Raw genomic sequence first — 23,993 nt, 5'->3', positions numbered from 1 at the left:
TATAGTTTTGCAAGTGATGTGCTGTAGGTTTCACAATGGCCACCAATGAGAAACAGCTTCTTGGCGGAATCACCTTACTGGCTTTGAACATCACTCAGAAGCAATTTGTTTAATGCCTTTCAGTGAAGGGGTGACACGGTTTGATTTCCTTTATTAATGATGAGTCATGTGTCAACAATCAATTTTTGTTACGCTATAACATCAGCAATGAATTTACTTTCAGATCATGTACAGGCGAGTAACGCAGGAGACATGCAATAGATATATAAATCCTGTACATAAATTCCTATTTATTGTCTAGTTGTGAAATCACTACTATGCTGTTGTGAGAACATTACATCAGTAATCTATTGTACCTTATTGGAGTATTGCCAATGTTGGTTCAGATTGGCCAGATTCCACACCTGAATTTAGGATATCAACATAAAATCTATTTACATACTGCAGTAGTCAGTGGTTATCCTACAAATCTAGTGTGGATTCTTCCCATCTGGATCTACTTTGGAGAACCCTCTTACAAAAGGGTTGTACCACTAGCCTCATTCTTATCAAACTTGCTTTATGGTGTGCTTTATTTCTTTTAAATAAACCTCTTACGTACATGAATGTGATTTTTTACTTTCATAATATCACTTACATTTTATTTATTTTTTAGGAGAGTTCTGATTCAGAAAAAATAAGGAATGATACCTATGGAATGACTAAATTTGTGTCTGGTTTGATGTTGCGGCCCACACACTTTGGAGAGAAAACATCCTAGATAATTATTTCTGCTATACTCCTTACCTGCTGTATTGCAGGTATTTTACTCTGCTTTTGCAGCGAAGGGTATAAAGAGATTTTCTACATTAAGTCCTGTATGCCTGTATTTGACTTAATGTTCCTCCACGGCAAACTCATGCTTTTTATGATGTAGCTGAAAGTTCTGTAGCTTCATAATGCCCACAAACTTTATATTTTGGAAAAGGAGGTTGACGCAATTATGAGGTTGTTTTTAAATACCCTTCAATGTTTCACATCCCTGCCTGGGCATTACAAAAGCTTATATTTTGTAAAAGTTCACAAAAACATTTGACACAATGTGTGACATTACACAAGTAGCATCCAAAGGAGCGTGTTAGTGTCCCTCTGAGATGAACTGAGATAACTAGCCATAGATACTGTATTATTAACCCCTACGAAACTGTGGATCAGTGTGTTTTCACACGTTTGCCCTCCCAACCACCTGTACGAAGCCTGAATGTTTTTTTACTTATTCGTTGAATATGACCTGCCTCCCACAAAGCGCTATCTTAAAGCATGGTCTGTGACATGATTGGCACTTTTTAAAGTGAAAGATCCATCTATACAAGCAATATGTTACTAGTAAATGGTTATTTTACTCTGTAAATGTAATGTAATAGAAACTTAGGTACATTTGATGAAGTCTGCATAGAAGATACATACCATAAGAGAACACAATACCAAATCACAAAAAGCAACAAATGATGACACATGCACAATACCACATAATGACACCACACCACAACAATACAATATGAAAAACAAAAAGAACACAGCAGTGCAAAAATTAAAAGAAGCATCATGAGGACACAAAACCAAATGCAGCACAACCACAAACCAATACAAACACAAAACAACAATACAACAAAAGCACAGGTCAACAATATCACCCAACTGCGATGTACTATTGTGCTGTGTTTCCATTTTGTTACTTTTTTGTGTTGTTATTTTGTTGTCTTGTGTTGGTGGGCTCCTGTTTTGTTTGTAGTTAAGTTCATGTTTGGCCCTGTGGGAGTTTTTTATGGTTGTCGCTGCTGTTCTGTTTATATGCTCTTGCATTGTCACTGAGTTATCTTATATATTTTTGTCCTTTTGCAATTTTGTTTTGTATTCTTTTTTGGGGATTTTGATTAAGTGCTTTGTTTGGTCTTTTTTATTAGCGTGTTGTTGTTATAGAGTATTTCAGTCCCACCCCAACTGCAGTCTAACTATTTATATACACACACTCTTGCCACATAGTATCACCCTCACAAATATGTTTTCTTGATAAAGTGAGAAAAAGTAATTGCACTAAGGCCTGCCTGTCCCACCAACAAGGACATCTAATAAAGCAGATCAAAATGCTTTGGGATACGGCCCCAAGCGCTCAGAATACAACATAACAGCTATATTTGTTTTGCTTGGTTGACGCAAGATGTAACTCCTTCTCCACCTCAAAATAAGATAAAATCTGTTCCACCTCCATACTGTGCTTCTATTTAATTGCTGTAAGGTTGCATCCATGACTATTGTTGAATTTCAGGACCTGAAATATGTTCTTGTGATTGATTTTGAGTTCATCTGTAGGTGCTAGCAAATTCCTACTAATCACTGAATAAAGCAGAAGCAATAGCATCACGAAAGGCAAAGTAAAAGTATTGCACATAAATAAACAGTATAAAAGGTAAAGTAAAAGTGGTGCACATAAACAGTACACATAGATTTTTCTATCAACTTAAGTAAACATATGTATATTTATTCCTAAGAACTATGTTTTTTCACATAAAATAAAACTTACTTTTTTACCTATTCATTTATGGACTTGTCACACTATTGAAGTTAAGTAGTTTATGTAGATGGGTAATTATTTATTAGAATGGTTATGTCTGAGGTGTATTTTGTATGTAAAAATCACATTGTTACAGATGCCTCCTAGAGTGTTACTCAACATGCGGTCGTATTTGTCTTTTGCGTGATAAAAGAATACATTAAATGAAATTGGTACCTGCTCTGTGCCAGCCGAAATTAAATCTCTGTGTGGCAGGTTTTGAAGATATCCACAGGGAACAGAGGCTGATCAGAAAACTTGTCAAGTCAACTAGGAGGTGTGCTGCATCTGTCATAATAGCAAGACTTCCAGCAACATACCCACCTACAAAAACAAATACCCACTTATTTGTGAGATATGAACATTGCAGGCAATTGTACGTTTATGAAAGAAATATATCCATAAGAATTAGAAGTGAAAACAATGTTGTTGAAATGCAGGTGCAAAATCACAATTTGTAAAAGGTTTAAATACTTATAATGAAATATTGATTTTATACAGTAATTCAGCAGTTTCCTGTAACACTTTGTCATGCGGTACTGATCAGACTTACATCAACATTTATAGGTCAATGTAAGAGGTGGTTGAGAAAAAATAACATTAAGAGAGCTCTCGTCTGCACTGCAATGGATAAACTCATTGCTTGACAGAAGCTATGTTCTGGACCCATCGTGCAATCTTCAAAAGATGAGTAGAAAAAAAAGTGTATTCCCTCATAACATTGGCTCTGTATGCCAAATTAGTTTTACCAAGCATGCAAAGGAATACATTGCCCTTGTTATTTATTTGTTTTAATTATTTTTATTAACATTTTGCTGTTATACAGGTTAAGTTATTCAAGGCATTGTCATTTTCAATCAGTGCTATAAGTTCTTGACATCGTTTCACTTTAACCTGTGTTGAAGGCTGGTATTTGGTTTGCTTTGTCTCAGGTGCATCATAGCTCTTACTATTCCCATCTACTTTGTACTTGTAATTGTCTAATATTGTGGCTCTGATCACATACCTTCACTAGCAGTTCCTTCCATACTGTCCATAAGCCGCCATTAGTCAACATTAACATTAATATAAACATAAACACATCTACAAATGCGATGTTGCCATGGTTCCCTGTCATCTGATTGTGGGTGGTGTCATGAGGGGACACTGCCTCTGCAGTAGTTGACCCTTATCTGCTACCCGGTGGTCCCTCTGTATGTGCTGGGTCACCTGATTATCGCTCTACTATTCTCCACCTCTTTCCTCTACGCCCTTCCTGTGTTCTGTGTCTTCCTCTTGTTTTTTGGTGACTTCGTGCTCTCACAGTCTACCTCCCATACTGTTAATTAATATAGTGGGTTTGTCCCTCAGCTGTCCCAGTTGTCTGACTGATCTGTCAACTTGGTTCTCCTGTATCACTGTCTTCATCCATTACTACTCGCCTCCACTTTGTCAGTACTTCCTCCCAGGCCGGAGCCATTGGTGTCTGGAGCAGGCCTCTGGCCTCTTCACTATTCTAGACCTGTAATTCGGCCCGGACCATTTCAATACCTCACGCCTCCAATCCACCATGTTCGCGCTCCTGGGTGATTTCCAACCCATAGCAATTAGTCTCCTGTATAGTACTAGTGTAATGTCCATGTAGCGCTCCTGTACCTTCCCAAGTGTTAGTCCCGATTTCAAGCCCACCAGACACACTGCCGGGGTTTGTGGTATGGGCATTCCCAATAGTTTCTCCAAATCTCTCACCACAGTTCCCCACCCACCCTGGATCTCTGGGAATTGCCAGATCATATGGTCAAGGTTGGCATCCATGGCGCCACACTTGGGGCATCCCTTAGGGGTACCTCCATTTATACGGGTTAAGCGTAGTGGGGTGAGGTATGTCCTGTGTGTGTAGTTGTACTGAATGTATCTCAGTCGCGTGTCCCTTGAGACTATCTTGGGGTATGCCAATAACTTCCTCCATTCCGTGTCTGACAGCTCTTGTGCGATGGACCCTTCCCATCTATCCCTCAGTGGTCTTAGCTGATCTAGTGTGTCCTCGATTTGCGTTCTATATATTTTTGTGATTAGGTGGGTATCGGCGCCCGATGTCAGTAGTAGGTGTAACACCCGGTGCGTAACGGGTTCCGCGTTAATCGTTCCCCACTGTTCCCGTACAATCTGAGTTAGTCTCTGGTGCACCAGGAACTGCCCCCTAGGGGCCCCTTTACTGTCCATTAGTTCAGTGAATGAGCTCAGCACCCCCCCACAGAATAGGTCTCCTATTGTCTCTACCCCCACCTTCGTCCACGTCCCCAAGTCAGAGTCCACCTGGTCCTCTGCAGTCGTTTCTACCCTCAGCATGCTCAGCATCAATGCAGGGGAATAGGCCTTCCCTACTCCTACTCGTCGTGAGCACTTCTTCCAGCAGGTCAGAGCCACTTTCGTCAGCGTGCTCTTTTCCTGTGACTTAATCTTCCGGGCCACCATGTCTGACATTATCTCCTCAACTCCTGGTTCTCTCCTTGCTGTGCTTCTATCCAGGTTGCCCCCGCCCGCGAACCATCTAGCAGTCCACTGTAGTTGGCATGCTAAGTAGTATAGTTTGATGTCCGGGACTCCGAGTCCCCCCCTCACTAGTTGGTCTGCATAAGATCGCTAGTGCTGTGCGGCGCCGGCCTCCGTCCCACACTAGATCCCTGAGTAACAAGTTCAACTCCTTGAACCATGACGCCGGAATCTATACCGGTAAGTTAGTAAAATAATAAAGTAGGCGAGGTAACATAATAATTTTAGAGAGTGATATCCTGGCCATTGTGGATAGTTTCAATGACCTCCAGAACCCCACCGATGCTCTAAGGGGGCCAATCGCTTTGCCGAGGTTCCCGTCCCTCAAGTCCCTTGGGTTGTGAATACCTGAATCCCTAGGTACTTAAATGTATTAGGAGCCCATACCACGGCCTCCAGGAAGGCAGAGGGTTGGGCGCTTCCTACTGTTATCGGGAAGACATATGTTTTGCCTCTATTGAGTTGTAGGCCTGAGAAACCTCCGAAGCGATCCAGTGACTGTAAGGGCCAGGGCAGCCCAGAGTCCCCATCTCTGAGGTAGATTAGGATATCATCAGCGTATAGTGAGATGTTATGTTTGGTTCCTCCCCATGTCACCCCCCTGCCCACACCCTCCATCCGCACATGTGCAGCCAGAGGTTCAATAGCTAGGGAAAATAATAGTGGTGATAAAGGACATCCCTTCCTGGTTCCCCTATGTATAGGGTAAGGGCTTGAGATGGTTTTTCCCGTCCTCACTCTTGCCTGTGGGTCTGTATAGAGCAGGTCCACCCACTTTACCCACTTGGCTCCCATGCCCATCCTAAACATCACCGTCTTCAAGTAGTCCCAGCGGATTGAATCAAAGGCTTTCTCTAAATCTATTGCCAGTAACATCCCTTCGGGGGGTTTCACTGTTCCTGGCATCTGTAGGATAGCAAAGAGACGTCTAAGATTGAGTGACGTGTTATGGTTCGGTACAAACCCATTTTGGTCCGCATGTACTAGAGTGGGTATATGCTGGAGCAGACGGTTAGCCAATATTTTACTAAGAATTTTAAAATCACTATTCAGCATTGAGAGTGGTCTGAAGTTGGTGACCGACGCTTTGCCCAATTTCGTTTTAGGTAGAGGTATCACCACCGCTTCCCTGAGTGTGTCTGGAAGTCGGCCGCGTTGTAGTGCTTCTGCATAGAGGTCCACCAGCTGTGGGGCCAGTAACTTAGAATACTTCTTATAAAAGTCCATTGGCAACCCATCAATGCCTGTTTTTTTCCCTGAGGCCAGCTGCGAGATAGCTTCCAATACCTCCTCCGTTGTCACCGGGCCCCCTAGTTCTTCACCGTCTCCGTTGGCCAGGGTCGGCAGAGGAAGTGGTCACAAGAATTCCCTCAGTCTATCCTTATCTAGTTCTCCTGGCTCCCGTACAGGAAAGTATACTACTCTTTAAAGGCATCAATTATAGGGCCGGGTTTAAATCTGTGGTTGCCTTTCATGTCACGTACGACTACTATGGGCGCTCCCTCTCCTCCCAATCTCACCAACCATGCCAGCATCCTCCCCGACCTACCCTCCTCCGCTTGTACTGAAGCTAAATGTCTCTGGAAGCAATGGCAACGGAGTTGTTCTTCCACCTGTGAGTGGGATTTCCTCACCTGTTCGTATTCTTCCTGTTCTTGTGTGCCTCTATGTCCTTTTTTTCCCATTCATGTATAGTCTCTTCAAGCTTGATCGATTCTCGGTCTAAAGTACGTCTAATCCCGACTGTCTGGCCTATGCTATAGCCCCTTGTCGCTACCTTTAGTGCCTCCCATTCCAGAGATCTGGAGGAAGTTAACCCCTTATTTATATTGATATGATCAGTTAAATGAGACCGGAGTGACTCTCTGAATGCCTGGTCTTCCACCGCTGTCGGTGACATTCTCCAAAGCAGTATGGGGGGGCCTATCCTCAGTCGCCCTCCACTTTACTAGTAATGGGTTATAGTCCGATATGGTTTGCCCCAAGTACTCAGAGTGAGTCATACTTCTTGGTATCCTGGGAGTGCACACCACCCTATCGATTCCAGTGTGTATCTGATGCAAAGCGGAGTAAAATGAATAGTCTTTATCGTGCGGGTGTTGTTCACACCAGATGTCTACCATTCCCCAGGCCTTCACCCAGTCACTCACTTTCTAGGCTATTTTATTTGTCGCTGCGCCCGGTAGCAGGGTGCTCCCCTGGAATAAGCAGAGTACCTAGTGGCGAACACCTGCCCTAGCCATCTACGTCTTAGCTTCTCCACTTCGCTCGTGGTCAAGTGAGTTTCTTGGAGCATTGCTACGTGTATGCCCCTCCTCTTCAGGTGGGACAGTATTCTATGTCTTTTTGCAGGGGAACCCATGTCCTGTATATTCCACGTTAAAAGATTATAGTCAGCCATCTGGGTATGGCATGTGAAAAGTACAGGTCCCACCTCCTCTCAATGTCCTCCCATCTACTTTGTATGTTCCAACCACCCACCAATAGGTGTAACCTATTTCCCTCTGGCACCATCTAATTTCAAAATTAAATAACCCCAACTCCCCAACCCCAGGGCGCCTCCCTAACTGTAGGCTGCCCATGAAAACCATGCAACCAAACATAGACCAACAAATACGTTTAGTTCTCACCATTCCTCCTGATTGGACGAGAAACCGGTCGGGGGTGGTACAATGTCCATTGGGGCCATTCTCCTAAGCAGTGCCTTGGTCACCCCAATTCGTCCGCTGTCTGCGGGGTCACTTTTGGCAGGCTCTCCGAGCAGCCGGAGTCCTCCACTGACGATGCTGCAGTGCCGTATGAATCATTGTCTTCGCTTTCCTTCGAAGAGGGCTCTCTGCCCCCCGACGCTGCCGCCCTCAGGGCCTCCTTCTTGCTTAGATCTTTCTGGGACTGTGATGGTTCAGCGCGGGGGCGGGTTCGGTGCCGTCCCCCCCCCTCCAGGTGGGCAGGGGAGGGCCCCATCCGGTCCCCCGTTCCGTCTTCTCCATCCTCCCCGGGCTTCCAACCACTCCCATGCCTCTTCTGGGTTTTGAAAGAACGTGGACTTGCCCTCCACCATCACTTTCAGTCTGGCTGTGAAGAGGAGTGAGTATTGAATTCCCTCTTCTCTGAGCGCTCTCTTTACCGCAAGGAAGGAGGATCTCCTAATTTGAACCTCGATGGTGAAGTCACGGAAGAGGGTCACCTCTCCATTGTCCACTCTGTAAGGGCCTGCCTCCCTGGCCCTCGGGAGCAGGATGTCCCTGTCTCTATAGTGTAGCAGGCATGCTATCACTTCTCTGGGTGGCCTCCCAGGTGCTGGGGGTCTCGCAGGTACCCTTTACGCTCTCTCCATGGCAAAGAACAGTGTCAAAAGTCCAGGGGCCACTGTCTTACTGTCAGAGTCACCAGATCCTCGGGGTCTGCGCACGTTCCCAACACGTCCACCACTGAACAGCTCCAAGACTCTGATAGATAAATCACAGAGGCTAAGAGAGTTCAAGAGGGGAGGAGGGGATTAGGAAGGGAAACAGCTAGGAAGGAGACCTGTAGTAAGAAAAAGGTTAGAACACACAATATGAAAATGATATCTCCTGAAATCAATACTACACTATGATTCTAAGCATAGTAATTCTGAAAACATGAACAATCTAAGAATTAAGTTTAAAATGACTAAGTTTCAAGATGACCGGATACCTGTAAGGGAATCAAGATGGATTAAATGAAAACTTTCTTGTTCAAGTACTTTCCTTTACATGAGAATCAGAAAAACATTCTGACTAAATTTTAAACCAGTCATATAAATCCTTTTTTGAGAATGCATAGTAGAACCATACAATATTGCATCTAGAAACTCTGATCTTCTGTGTACTCTTAAAATGTTTCAACACAAATTGCGCATATTGTAGATTTATATATATATATATATATATATATATATATATATATATATATATATATATATATATAGTAAACACCATAAAAGGAATGTGCACCATGAATAACACAATATGGATTCAGGAAAACAAATCACATAACTTGTCAACTCAAATATTACATGATAAATATCTTAGAATAGTGGCATACAATAAACAACATGACTTAAACTCGAGGAGAGAATCGTGCGTCTTGCCGATTCGAGTGTCACGATGTAAAATGCCAAGAAATGATAGTACGCAATGAATATCAAAGTCAAACCATCATTAAACGAACCGCGCGTCTTGCCGATTCGTAAACCACGATGTAAATGCCAAGAAATAACAGCTCACAATGAACAAGATCAAAGTACAATGAAACGAATCGCGCATCTTTTGCCGATTCTTAAGCCACCATGTAAATGTCAAGAAATGGTAGCGCGCAATGAACAACAAAGTTAAAACACCATAAAACAAATCGCACGTCTTGCCGATTCTTAAACCACCATGCAAATGTCACAAACACTCAAGCGCATATTTCACACGCGCAAAGTAATCTGTCAAAACATAAAAGAATTAGGCCCAAGAACATGAGAGTTCTCGATAACGCCGTCGGGAGGCCAGCCCAACCACCGTCTTAACGCCCAGAACAAGGATCTCCAAATGAAGAATGAAAGTCAGATGTCTGGAAGATCAAATAGGCCACCGGGACAGGAGCTCAGGAAGTAGCTGCTGCTCTGCATCGGGACCTCTGAATAGTGAGCACTTGGAGCTGGGCTGGCTCCTTTTTATAGAGTCTTGGCCCAGCCCACAACCACACCCAGGCATATTGCAGGGAAAGTCTCTAGACGGCCCTGGAAAGGGACCACACCCTAACCCACTCTGAAAGCCTGCAGCAATACATTGCAAATGAACAGCATTTGTAAGCACATAAAAAATAAGTCTTCGGGATTGAACTCTGCAATGCAAAATGTTAAACAACAACATATCAGCACAATGCATAAATTACGTTGTTTTGAGAGTGCTGGGTTTTTGCATTCTAGTCGCCAATAGAGCATGCACTGCCCTGGTGTTGACACTTACGCATCCATTCCTCCAGGTATTCGTACCTTCTGATCCTTCCAGTAGACCTGCCACTCGTACATTGTTTCTTCTGTTCCTCCCCTCAGCATCCTCTGCTCTATTCGTGTTATTCTCTCTGTTAGGTGTAGCATGGTGGACTCCAAATCCTTTTGCCCCGGAACTATATCTGTTAGCGTGGCCTCCGTGTTTTTGACCCTGTCTGTTAGCTTTTGGTGGTCTGCTCGGAGGAGGCCAACCTCCACTGCCACCTGATTAATGTCGCGCTGTGGGTTGGTTTTTGTGTCGATTGCTCCTAAGATTTTGTCTAGCGTGTCCTGCACTGAGGGATGTGTTGGATCACGCATGTCTTCTCCTTTCCTTTCCTTTCACTGGTTGTTGGGCGGTCCATTCTCTTCCCTCCGCGGTGGCGTCTTGTGGTCATGGGTGCTGAAAGACCGGATGTTCGGCCCCACCACCTTGGCCGGCAGCCTTAACACAGACGTCTCTTGGTCCTCCTGGTCCCGTGTGGGCCTTCCCTGCGGTCTATTGCAGCTCACCAGTATTCCAGTCGGCCGTTACTCCCCTCACTGGGACTGTTACTGTTCACGATCGTACTTGTAGGACCTCTACCAGGCACACTTTAGTCCCCAGGTGTGGACACTGCACCAGAGGTCTGCGCGGGCCACCTCGTGCTCCCAGAGGGGCCCATTCAGCATCCCAAGTATCGATTGGTCCTCTTCTTCTTCCGGTGCCCACCCAGCGTGGCCGCCAGCCGCCCGGTCCCTCAGTCATCCCCCGCAGCACAGTGGAGAAGCAAAGGCAAGGGGGTGGCATCGCCAGAGGTCCTCGGTCTGCACTCTATGGGCCCGGTCCTGTCGCCCACCACGCACCCTCCACACTGTCTTCCGTTTTGTGGGGGGTCAGGTGGTTCCTTTCTGCTGCCTCAGTTCTTGGTCGGCACCTCTCCCCAGTTCCAAGAGGGGGTCCAGGTTCCCTCCCCCTACTAGGCCCCGTCGGGCCACTGCACCCGTGGTCCGCTTCACTGGGGGGTGGGACACTCGCCTGTCCCCTCTGTTGCTTCACTGGGGCGATCCCATGGCCCCAAACTCATTATGGTTAATGTGTACGGACTCCCCCACCTAGCTCCAGTGGGCTCAGGGATGATATCTTGTTCCTCTCCAAGAGGCCCAATCCTGCTGCCTGGGCCACGTTCTCCACACTGCCCCTTCGCCCCAGAGAGCCCAGGGAGACCCCCAGCTCCAGTCCACTTCCGGGCCAGCACTGCCCCCTCTGCCAGGTAGGGCCCGGAGTTGTCCCTCCTCTCAGGTCACTGGCCCGGCCCTCACTCACCTTGCCTCCTCCTGACGCAGGGGGAGGGGGCCACCACCAGGCTCCTCCACAGCTCTGCAGTCTTCCCACCGGTGTCCCCCTCCTGCCGCAATTTTCATGCGCGAGCCCCCCCTTCCAGGGAGCCCATCGGCAAATGTCTGCTCCTCCCGCGGCCGCCTCCCCTGCGCAGCGCTCAGCGTGCCGCGCCTAATCGAGCCCCCGGCTCACGATCAGGGATTCCGGGTGTGGCGGCACCACCCGCCCCATCAATCCCGCTTGCTCCGGAGCCAGTCGATCCTCCGGCACCTTCCGCTGCCTCCACAACCCAGCGCGGCACAGGTCTGTTGTGCCAGTGGCTCCAGGGCAGGGCTCCGTTCAATCGGAGAAATAAAGGCCCTGCCGGGGCCCTCGGTCTACGCGTCCGACATCTTGGATCGCGTGACCACACCCCCCTTGCCCATGTTTAGATAAACTTTTTGCTGGTTTGTTTCTAAACTTTAATGGGCTGCCTCTTTAGATCTGCCTTGGTGTAGAGTGTTCTAGTCCCTAGAGCCACAGGGGTGATATTTCTAACCCTCAGAAGCAAGAACATAGTTCAGTGCATCAACAATGAATTAGAAGGCCAATTGGACTGCAGACCTGACACTAGCCTGGTGAGCAATCTTGCATGGGCAGTGTTTTCAGGTTACTATCAATACCTCTAGATTAGTTCAGGGACACGGTGGCAATCCACTTTTGGTTATGAAAAACACACTCCAAGATAGCACTGAGAAACAAGGGCATCTTGTTTAAATTGTTTAATTTACAATCTTCTATCTACTGTATAAAATAACCACAAAGAATGCAAGAATAAAAGTAGTTAGCCATGTAACAGTAAGCGAAAAAAAGATAAATGCCCAACCTTTTTGGTGAGTTTCTTACATTCTAAAACCATAATGGTATCTCTAAATAGTATGCCTAACCTCAGCTAGAGTATAAACACTGCATTTATAGATCTAGCAAGTGGCAGAAGCTCCATCTCAGCCCCCTTTCCAACGCAATAAGCACACATCGCAGGTGGGACAACAAACACTACATCTGAGCATTAGTGATAAGCAACCCATCACAGCCATGACAACACTCCTACCACATGCCAGGCAGATGCACATGCCATAATGAGACTATCTCCTAAGGTAGCCACAATAGATCCTCATTATCTAGTAATAAACAGGGTTATTGAACTATTGCTTCATTTTACAATGCACCTCTGTATACCCAGTGGATAAGGGAGGCCAGTGATTGGCAGTGGTGACCACGCATCTTTGCACATTTTATAAGCTGGGACACACCTAGCATTATGATGGGTCTATGCATGTTTGATTGTTTAATAACCCCCCAAAAACATTTTTAAAAAACCTTAGCCAGAGCATTAAATAGCAAACGCTACCTTGTGACTTTCATAGAATGGATCACACAACACCTGGCTGCAGCTATTCCTCATTAGAACTCAGAAGCAGGATATTATCTTGGTGAATGACACCTTCAGCACAGCTTCTTCAATCAACTCTGACTGAGAGCAGGGAGCTCTGCAATCTGGTGTGACTTGAGGCAATAGATCTGGTGCGAAGGCCTCTCCTAATAGTCGAATCCTGAGGTTTTTATACCATTTGACCACTGAGTTTCTCTCATATTTTCAAAATAAAACAGGTTTTAGAGACACTAAGCCTACACTCAGACTAACTAACCATGGTGCAAAATTTGCCAGCTCGATCCACATGTTTACATTAAGCATCAATCTTTGTAAACAAGCAAGCTTACACTGCAAGAGACCATATTGTAATGATTGCACCCATTAATATAAACAAATAGCATGTCAGCCTACAGAGTTGCCAGCCATGATGATGTAAGCATTTTTGCCTGTGCTCTAAGAACTTCACACTTTCTTATTAAAGAGAAACTGTCAGCATGCACAGAATAAAAACAGACTAATAGTCTTTGCACTGCAAAATTGTTCAGAAAAAATCCATCCTCAGTGAGGAGTTACAGAACCCAGTCTCTGTCAGGTGAGACCACACTGTCCTCTACTCTTCTTCGGGAATTACATTTTCACTAAGCATTTGGATGGTGCAAGGGGGCACACTGTCTGGCTTGAACGTTTTCTAATCCTTATTCACCAAGGCTTTGTTTACTGAAATCGCTAGGGGCGGCTTCTCCACTATGGCATCACCCCTCCGCCAGCAGGAGCAGCTGTAAAACCTTTATAGTAGAAACATAATAAACACTGTTTATTATGTTTCTACAATAAAAGCGGTGGGGCATTGGAGATGACGAGATGAGGGGAGTGCACTGTGCACTCCCCTCACTGCGCATGTCTGTTTGGCCGGCCGTCTCATGCACAGTAGGCTCTCTCCAGCCCAGCAACACAGTTGCCTGGCTGGAGAGAGCATGCACAAGCTCCCAGTCTGCCTGGGAGCACCCAGGCTGGACACTCCCAGTCAATCCTGATGCTCCTCTGGGCAGTGTCAGGATTGGCCGCAGGGCAGGCCGTGAGCCTGTGCCTGCAGTCTGCAATGGAGGAGCCGCGCAGTGGTGACGGCACGGCAAAAAGCTATGTTTTATTTTTTATTAATTTGTTTTTTTGGTTCCTCCTCCCCCGTACTGCCATGCACTGCCCGCCCCTTTTCCCTCCCGCAAGCCGCACCTGGAAATCACTACAAATGATTTTCATATAATGATGGCCAGTGGGTTAAGTAGAATTTGGAATAAGCTTTCAGTTTCTTCACTCTTCTTCTTTCTTTTCTCCTGTATAATCTGGATTTAATTCTCTGTATTCCATGAAAAATGCTCTCCTAGTTTCAAATTTTTCATCAAGTTTGACACAATAAGGTTACCCCTTTTCTTAACGTATCAGATCTTTCTGCAGCTTTTGACAAGGTGGATCATCTACTTTTGGGTATTTTCTTTCTTTGCTCTGTATCATTGACTGCTTAAAACTGATTTCATTCATTTTTTTTTTTTACTACACATTGTCAGTATCTGTATTTTTTTACTCACTGTGACATTACTTAATGCTCCGATTTTGATCTTTTATCTTTTTTATCTCTTACTTTTATGAGGATTTCATACACATTTTTATTACCTTTTCATCTCTTCTACTACAAGATCAGGTATCTGTCAACCTCTGCCTTGTTTAGGACAAAATCACCTCTCATTTTGTCAAACATGATCACAAAAGAAGCAGTTTTGTTTTTATTTGTCATCACATATTGCTTTCAATTCTAATATTTTATTTCCATCTTCTCAATAGTCTTTTACTACTACGGCTCAAAATCTTGGTTTTGCATTTCATTCTTTGCAAAAACTTTCTTCACCAAACCCAATCCACAGCTGGAGACTATCATTTTCAAATATATAACATCAGGATAAAAATAACACATGCATTTCTCTTCTCTCTCATCTTAATTACTGCTGATCTGGCTATGTTCATCTTTCAAAATACATTACTGCTGTACTCCAGATCATTCAGGATTCTTGTGTTTGTCACTTTCTTATCACACACATATCTCTTTTTATCTTGTTCATCTAACGCTGTTTCTTCCCTGTTTTGTTACTAACTTTCATATGTGTTCACTTACTGGCCTGGTCTTATTTATGTTCTTTGGTTTCATTATAAATTCCCACTCAGACTCTCAGTTATGCTACTTTCCCTTTCTCTCCCTCTCTGAAATGCTCCAGGACTTCAATGTGCTTCTTTTTGATTTCCCCTGTTTGTTGCCCTAGTACTTAAACTATGGAATGACCTCCCAGCTTTACAAAAGGAGCCTTTCGATCCTTTACAGGTTCAAACACATGCCAAAATGCTGCCTTTTTCGTTTGTCCAATCAACATTGATTCACGTGATTGAATGTGTTACTGGTATTGTTTCTACCTCTACTGTTTTACCTTTTTTTATACAACACTTTGGATAAAAGACCTACAGTAAATACAATAATTAAAGTGTGGTCAAGCTGATCACCTTCAACATTATTCCAAGTTCATGGAGGGATGAAAATACATACATTCCAGCAAAGGAGGAAACAAGATGTGCAAAAAAGGATAGTGATGTGAACTTGTAAAAAAGCATGGACAATGAGAAAATCATCCTTGGTGGTGTATACACTGTATGGCACTAAAAGAAGTGCAGGAATTTGGAGCTGAGAATAGTATACAAGAGTTGTATGAATGACTAGAGGTTCATGGATAAAATATTTCAGATCAGTGCAGTGTTATCTCCAAACACCTTTAGTCAAGTATATGCTCTTATTTTAAGCTGCAGCTTATCTCAATATATGTTAGTGTGCACTTAGTTTTCTATTTCTGATTTGTTATTACTGCTGGTGGTACATTATTTCATTTTATATCTACAAATCTGTAACACCTAGTAAATGTCAAGAAAAGAGTTTGATCTGAAACATAAATGGCAGCCTATAAACATTTAAAACAAAGAATCAGTATCATGAACAGGCTGCAAACCATTGCAAAAATGAACAATATATGCCTATCCTGTAGTTAGACCAAAACAATTCCAGTGTTCTGGTCATTGTGCTTATTATCACATAAAAAGGCAAACCTGATACAGATGTAGGATATGAGGAGACTGGTGTGCAGATCAATGCTGCATCAGCAATTTCACTACGTAGCTGAGCCCTGTGAGAAAATTAAGTGAATCATTTAGATTTCAGCAGTTCAGAAGCTCTCCAATAAATTGGGAGATCCCAACTCGGCTTTACTTGCAGTTTTCACTTAAGAGATGGGGAACTACTAGATTTCCAATGGTGAAGCCTCAGTTGACTTTGCCATTGGAAACTCTTCATCTAGTGGCTTTTCCATTTTAGGGTGGACAGTTTGGTGGTAATCCCCCTCCCCTGTTTATAGAGACAGCAACCATCAGCAATTTTTCCATGTCACCATGTAAGGAATGGCAATCCCAAGCAGGAAAATAGCAAAATGCCTTTAATCATCCGGAAGCACATGGACCCCAGCCCGAGGAGAGGGAACTGGTCTCTTTGCCCTGGGTGTTTGTGGGAGAAACCCCAGTGAGGATTTAGTGGGGCATGACATTATCTCAATGCAGTAGGGGCTTTCACTTCTCCCACAAGAAAAAAAAAAAAAAAGACACCCAACTCTCTCCCTTTCACATGGCAAAAAGCTTTCGGCAGCAGGTTAGGCAGGGGTTTTTGTTGTACTGATGTTGTCACTGGAAGCAAGCGGAGGTATTGCTCAAAGTACAAGAATTGAGGGATGCTGGTAAAGGAAGGAAACGACTATCACAGAAGGAGGAAAAAGTAAAGGTTGATCAAAAAGTAAGACTGGTCCCAGGGAGGGGAGGATAAGCAACAAAGTGTAGAGAGTGTGGGGAATGATCAAGAGTTTAGAGGAAAGAGATGATGTAAAATTGTTCATATGCTAATTAAAAGTTATAGTCTTAAGAATAAGAGGAGTGGGGATTTGTAAGGGTGGGAAATTATTTAAAGCCCGGGGGAAGGGTTAAGCTTTATTTTTTAGGTCATTACTCATAGATTATTAGAATATATGGCATAGCCGAAGGATAAAAAAACAGTCTTTTCCACATATCCAGACATGGTGTCAGAGTGTTTCTTCGCCTCTAAATCCCTGAGTCAAGGACATTTTTATTTTGCAGCAACAAAACCATGACTTGTGTGTTTTGTTCTCCGGGACTTAAACACCAGCCTAGCAGGTAATATCAGCATGGTCACACTATACACTATCATCACAGACATGGGGGGTGATTCTGACCTCGGCGGTAAAATGCCCTTACCGCCGGTCATAAGACCGCCATAACACCGCCGCGGCCGCGGTCAACCGCCACGGTCATTCTGACCCACAACGGCCAAACCTCCAAAAATCCGTCCTCCACTGCAGCCCGCCACATCGGCGGGCAGCGATAAACTGGAGATGACCAAACCTCCACCGTCACGCCAACAGAAATACACCCATGCCATTACGACCCACGAATCCACACGGCGGTCATTCAAACGCTGTATTCCATTGGCGGTACACACCGCCGCGGTCAGAATACACACACATCACCAAAACACAGCCACATTGGACAATTTGAAATACACACACCTGATACACATACACACACCACTCACACACAATCAACCAACTATAAAACACACACCCACATCACCCACAAACCCCTGCGACCATAATTACTGAGAGAAGGAGAGAGAGACACAGCAGACAATCCATAGCAAGACACACTGAGGCACACTACACCATCACACACACCACATAGTAGCACAAAGCACCACTCACCAACACACTCCTCATCACATACACCACCCCACACCTCACCCACACCACCCCATGGCACCCCAAAGGCACCCACGCTTTTCGGACCAAGAACTCCGGGTCATGGTGGAGGAAATCCTAAGAGTGGAACCCCAGCTCTTCGGCTCGCAGGTGCAGCACACCAGTATAGCCAGGAAGGCGGAGCTATGGCAGCGGATCGTGGACAGGGTCAACGCGGTGGGACAGCATCCCAGGAATAGGGAGGACATCCGCAAAAGATGGAACGACCTACGGGGGAAGGTCCGATCGATGGTCTCCAGGCACAACATCGCGGTCCAGAAGACTGGCGGCGGACCCCCACCCACCCCTCCCGAATTTACATCGTGGGAGCAAGAGGTCTTGACCATCCTGCATCCTCAGGGCCTCGCTGGAGTAGCTGGAGGAATGGACTCTGGTAAGTCCCATCTCAACTACTATATCCCCCCCACCCCACCAGCATGCCAACTCACACCCCCACCCTCACCCCCAACCCCCCAGCACATATCCTCCCTGACAATGTCTCACCAGCACAACCCACCCATCCCAAAACCAACTCCTGCATGCCAACACAAATCATGGGCACCCATCACCTATGCATGACCACTGCACTAACCCCTCCCCCCCACTAAATACCCTCACAACACCTCCCTCAAGGGAATGCCTGCACTGGGGAACAAGGGCACCCATAACACGCACGCTATTGCACACACAGAAACAATAACCAAACTCTCTTACCCCATGCAGGACCCAAACGACAACACACCAGCCAGGAGGGTCCAGAAGTGTCCATCCCACCACCGGAACAGGCCCACACTGAGGATAGCAGCTCTGTCGACAGTGAACCTGATGACCAGCCCGGACCATCGGGGACCTCTGGGCAGTCGGTTCCCCTCAGGCAGCCACAGGCCACACCAGACCCGACCCCCTCTGCCGACACCAGCACAGCTCCCACCCAGCGGGCCCATGCCTCTGTCTCTAGGACAGCTCAATCAGCGGTGTGTCCGCCACTACAGGGCACCCAGGCTAACCCAACACCCCAACAACAACAGGGACCTGGGGGCAGTGGGAGCGGGCACACCGGCCAGGGGACAGAGGCCGGGGGAAACCGGGCAGCTCGGAGGGCTGCTGTGCGACAGGGGGGGGAGGAGAGGCCCAGGGAACCCACTCTCCAAGAGGCCCTCACCACCATCATGGGGGCATACCACCACTCCCAAGAAACGATGGTGACGGAACTGGCCAGGTTCACTGAGATCCAGGCACAGCAGGAAGAATGCTACATGGGGTTCAGGGAGGAGCTGAGAATCATCGGGACCGCAATGGGGACCATCGTCCTGGCCCTCCACAGGATAGAGGACGCGTTGCGGGACCATGGTGCACCACACAGGGCCCCTGTCACTAGGCCGGACCAGGAACAGCCTACCACCTCCGCCGGCGCTAGTGGACAGGAGGTCCCAACACCTCGACAGCCCCCCAGAACCCCACCTCCTGCTGAAGAACAACCACCCCGTAAGAGGAGCCTGAGACCAAAGAAAAAGACAGTAGGATGTCAAGACCCCCGCCAGCAGGACATACCCCCTGAACTCTTCCCACTGTCCCACATTGCCACCCTGTCCAACCATGAACTGCCTATGCTCCATCCTTCCACAGGCAAAAGAACAATGCACCTGTGAGACTGAGAACTGGACTCTGCCATGGATATTCCTCCACCCCCACCCATCACCCTTAGAATCACATGTACCGATATCTAGCACTGTAAATAAATCACATTTTGAACACTAATCTGTTTTGAGTCATGCTGTATTATTAACAAATGTATTACATATTACTGTTCAATTTCTGTTCTGTCAATTAGTCATGACAACATACCAATGTCAATACGCTGTATTTCATGGGCGAACCAAGCAGAAGTCAGGTACTGAGTCAGACAGCACTGAGAAGGGAAGGGAAAGGCAAAAATTACTGAAAAACATCTGTGGGGAACTACAGAAAGTACAGATGCAGGAGGCTAGAAGCAATTGGGAAATGGCGTGGGTGATTCTTACCTGGGTGTCACTGGAAATACTGTTGTATCACTCTATCCCTATTGTCTGTGTCGTCCTCTGAGTCTTCCTCCTCTTCACTCTCCACAGGCTCCACGGCTTCTACAACACCACCATCTGGACCATCCTCCTGCAGGAAAGGCACCTGGCGTCGCAAAGCCAGGTTGTGAAGCATACAGCAGGCCACGATGATATGGCACACCTTCTTTGGTGAGTACATTAGGGATCCACCAGTCATATGCAGGCACCTAAACCTGGCCTTCAGGAGTCCAAAGGTTCGCTCAATCACCCTCCTAGTACGCCCATGGGCCTCATTGTAGCGTTCCTCTGCCCTTGTCCGGGGATTCCTTACTGGGGTCAGTAGCCACGGCAGGTTGGGGTAACCAGAGTCACCTATTAGCCACACACGTTGTCTCTGTAGCTGCTCCATCACATAGGGGATGCTGCTATTTTGCATCACATACGCGTCATGCACTGACCCTGGGAACTTGGCATTTACATGGGAGATGTACTGGTCAGCCAAACAGACCACCTGGACATTCATCGAATGATAATTTTTTCTGTTTCGGTACACCTGCTCATCGTCTTTTGGGGGTACCAAAGCCACATGGGTCCCATCAATGGCACCAATGATGTTGGGGATATGTCCAAGGGCATAGAAATCACCCTTCACTGTAGGCAAGTCACCCTCCTCGGGGAAAATGATGTAGCTCCGCATGAGTTTCATCAGGGCAGACAACACTCTGCTCAAAATCTTAGAAAACATAGGCTGAGACATTCCAGATGACATGGCCACTGTGGTCTGGAATGACCCACTGGCCAAAAAATGGAGGACTGACAAAACCTGCACCAGAGGGGGAATCCCTGTGGGTTGGCGGATGGGGGACATCAGGGCTGGCTCCAGCTGGGCACACAGTTCATGGATAGTGGCACGGTCAAGTCTGTATCGAAGTATTATATGGCGTTCTTCCATTGTCGACAGGTCCACCAGCGGTCGGTACACGCGAGGATTCCTCCTTCTCATCGCAAGTCCCAGCGGACGGTGCCTAGGAAGGACAACATGGATCACAGAGTCAGCCAAACCACAGGTACGTACAGACAGCTTGCACAGTTAAAGAATGGCAATGGGTTGAAAGGCGTGTATGTGTGGCAATGCAAGGCCTAGGCCTGTGTGTCGCAGTCAAAATTAAGCCATGTGGGCCCTTGAAATGGCGGCTGCCTGACCTGTGAAGTGGGACAATGGGATGTGAGGTCAATGCGCTGGCGGGGCACACCGTGGTGGTAGGCGGTCGCAGACCGCGGCTCAAAGCCGCATTGGTTAACATTGAAGCCTATGGGTTTCAGGAGCCAATAACGAAGTGCGCCGGCGGTCGCGGTACGCACCGCCGCGGACGTGACCGCCATTTTCTATCTGCTTAATCACTCGAGACCTGATCATCCACAGGAGAGGACCTATACTGCAAGTGCTGCTGTGACCTCGGTCTGGAAGATACAATGGCTGCTGCGACTGGGGAAAGGGCCCCTGCCTTCACGTCTGAAGAGTTGGAGAAGCTCGTGGATGGGGTCCTCCCCCAGTATGCGCTACTCTACGGTCCTCCAGACCAACAAGTGAGTACACCGGGTGCACATGGAATGGGCTATGCCTGTGTGGATTGGGGTGGATGTAAGTTGGTGGGGTGGGGGGCGAATGAGGAGTGCAACGCCCGACAGATGAGAGCATGTGCCATATGGCAAAGTGGGTGGGGGGGGCCAATTACATCTAACATGCAGGTCATTGATGATTTCCTCCTTTCCACCCTGTACATGTCTAATAGGTCAGCGCCCATCAGAAGATCGACATTTGGCGTGCCATCGCCAAGGAAGTCCGGACCTTGGGGGTCCACAACAGACTGGGCACCCACTGCCGCAAGAGGTGGGAGGACATCCGCCGCGGAACAAGGAAGACCGCAGAAACACTGCTGGGGATGGCCTCCCAACCTAGGAGGGGTGCCAGTCGCACCATGACCCCCCTGATGTCCCGGATCCTGGCGGTGGCCTACCCTGAATTGGATGGGCGCTTTAAGACATCACAGCAGACACAAGGGGGTGAGTATCAGCACATTCTCCTATCTTTCTGCGCAGTGGAGGCGTCTGGGTGGGGGAGGAGGGCTGTGGGTGACATTAGGCCAGGGCGCTTTCTGTAGTGTAGTCCTCTCCCTTAGGCATGGCCCTGTGCCCCCGGCCCCCACCTCGGTAGGGTGACAAGTACAGCCATTGAAGGTCCAGCATCTCCCATGTGCGCGTTTGACGTCTCTTGGCCTGTTGTCTTAGTCAGTAGTACTGAGTAGTGTACCCCGAATGCGCGGCTTAGTGCATTAGGCACCTGTGTCTGTCCTCTCCGCCAACGGTGTTGACATTGCATGCACTCAACCTGGTCTTCTTTTTTCTCCCCCCACCCTTTCTCTTCATCTTCTTGTGCATGTGTGCATTAGCATCATCAGGCGGAGGAGATATGGCATCGGAGCACGTGGGAGCTGCAGGACACAAGGCCCCGGTGGGCCCAGGAACAGACACCGAGGGCACCAGTGATCCGGAGGGCGAGGGGAGCACCACGACGGGGACCGCTGGTGAGAGCAGCGAAAGCGACACGTCCTTGGATGGGAGCTCCCTAGGGGTGGCGGCAACATCCGTGCCCCCCGCCTCTACAGGTACAGCCGCCACCCAGCGCACCAGCCCCGCCCTCCCAGCAGCCCCTCAGTCTTCGCTCCGTGCCGGTTCGCCCAGGAAGGCGCGCGTCTCCTTCGCCCCAGGCACCTCAGCCCCTGCCCCTGTTGCCCCTGCTGCCCTCAGTGCGGAGCTCATTGACCTGGTAAGGACGCTCATTGTTGGGCAGACGACCCTTTTGAATGCCATCCAGGGTGTGCAAAGGGAGGTGCAACAGAGCAATGCGTACCTGGAGGGCATTCATTCGGGTCAGGCTGCCCATCAACGAGCGTTCACTGCTCTGGCCTCAGCACTGACGGCAGCCATTGTCCCTGTTTCCAGCCTCCCTCTTCTGACTGCCTCCAGCCTGTCTCTGTCTCCTGTTCCTCAGCCTATCCCATCCACACCATCAGACCAGCCTGCACACACCTCAACACCCAAGAGCAGCTCATCCAAACACAAGCACCACAGATCCCGCAAACACTCACCCGAGCAACACCCAGATGCAGACATGCCAACAGCCACTGCCACCCCTGTGTCCCCCTCCTCCTCGTCTCCCTCCTCCCTCCCTGTGACGTCTACACTCACACCTGCATGCACCCCAACATCAGCCAGTGCTTCCATCACCACCTCACCCTCCAGTACAGTCCACACTCGTGCAGTCACCACCCCCACTGCCATGTACACGTCCCCTGTGTCCTCTCCCACTGTGTCTGTCACCCCCTCTTCCAAGACACACAAACGCAGGCAGCCACCCACCCAACAGCCATCCACCTCACGACAGCCTACAGCACCAGCACCTTCACCCAATGACAGCACACCTGACTCTCCTACAACCACCTCCTCTACCTCCACTTCCATCTCCACTTCTCCTACCCTTTACCTTGGCCCTAAAAAACTTTTCCTGGCTAACCTTAACCTCTTTCCCCCCGATGACCTCCCCCATCCATCTTCAAAGAGTCCCAAGAGCACCGCAGCCACCACCAGCCCAGCTTCGGGTGTCACTGTTGTGCCTGGGTTCTGGAGCCCACCCTTTGCCAGCAGTGACACATCGATCAGCAGCAAGGACACGTCCAGCCCCCCCCCCGGCAAGAGGACCCGCAAAACCAACGACCGCCGTGCGAGGACCGACAGGGCTGCCCCCAAGGAGCAATGTGCGGCCACTTCACCACCCACACCATCTGGGGGAGGCAAGGGCCCGAGAGCCCCATCAAAGGAGCGGAAGGGCAGCAGGAGCACGGAGAAGGTGGACCCCACATGCCACATCCCAGCTGGGAAGGAGGACACTAAGGAGGCCAGGAGTCCGTCCCCGAAGGGTCCAGATACGTCACGGTCCGAGGGCGACTGAGCAGGGAGTCGAGGCCAGGTCTGGCTCCCTTGACCTGCTGGATGAGCACCGCTGAACAGGGCCCCGCCGTGGAGAAGAGCACCGCTGAACAGGGCCCGCGGTGCAGAAGAGCACCGCTGAACAGGGCCCCGCCGTGGAGAAGAGCACCGCTGAACAGGGCCCGCCGTGGAGAAGAGCACCGCTGAACAGGGCCCGCGGTG

General features: G+C 47.9%; 1 protein-coding gene across 1 annotated transcript in view; it reads right to left on the bottom strand.

The window, feature by feature from the left end:
• SLC30A8 (solute carrier family 30 member 8) overlaps window positions 1–23,993 on the bottom strand; it is a 273,630-nt gene that overhangs the window by 100,765 nt on the left and 148,872 nt on the right. The window contains exon 3 of the mRNA XM_069220649.1: window positions 2,768–2,914. Within this exon, the coding sequence (XP_069076750.1) occupies window positions 2,768–2,914 (147 nt within the window). The remainder of the gene's footprint in view (window positions 1–2,767; window positions 2,915–23,993) is intronic.

The sequence above is a fragment of the Pleurodeles waltl genome, chromosome 2_2 (assembly GCF_031143425.1).
Source record: "Pleurodeles waltl isolate 20211129_DDA chromosome 2_2, aPleWal1.hap1.20221129, whole genome shotgun sequence".
In the NCBI taxonomy this organism is placed as follows: Eukaryota; Metazoa; Chordata; class Amphibia; order Caudata; family Salamandridae; genus Pleurodeles; species Pleurodeles waltl.
Note: the sequence above shows the minus strand (reverse complement) of the source record. Positions and strands in the feature narration are given on the sequence as shown.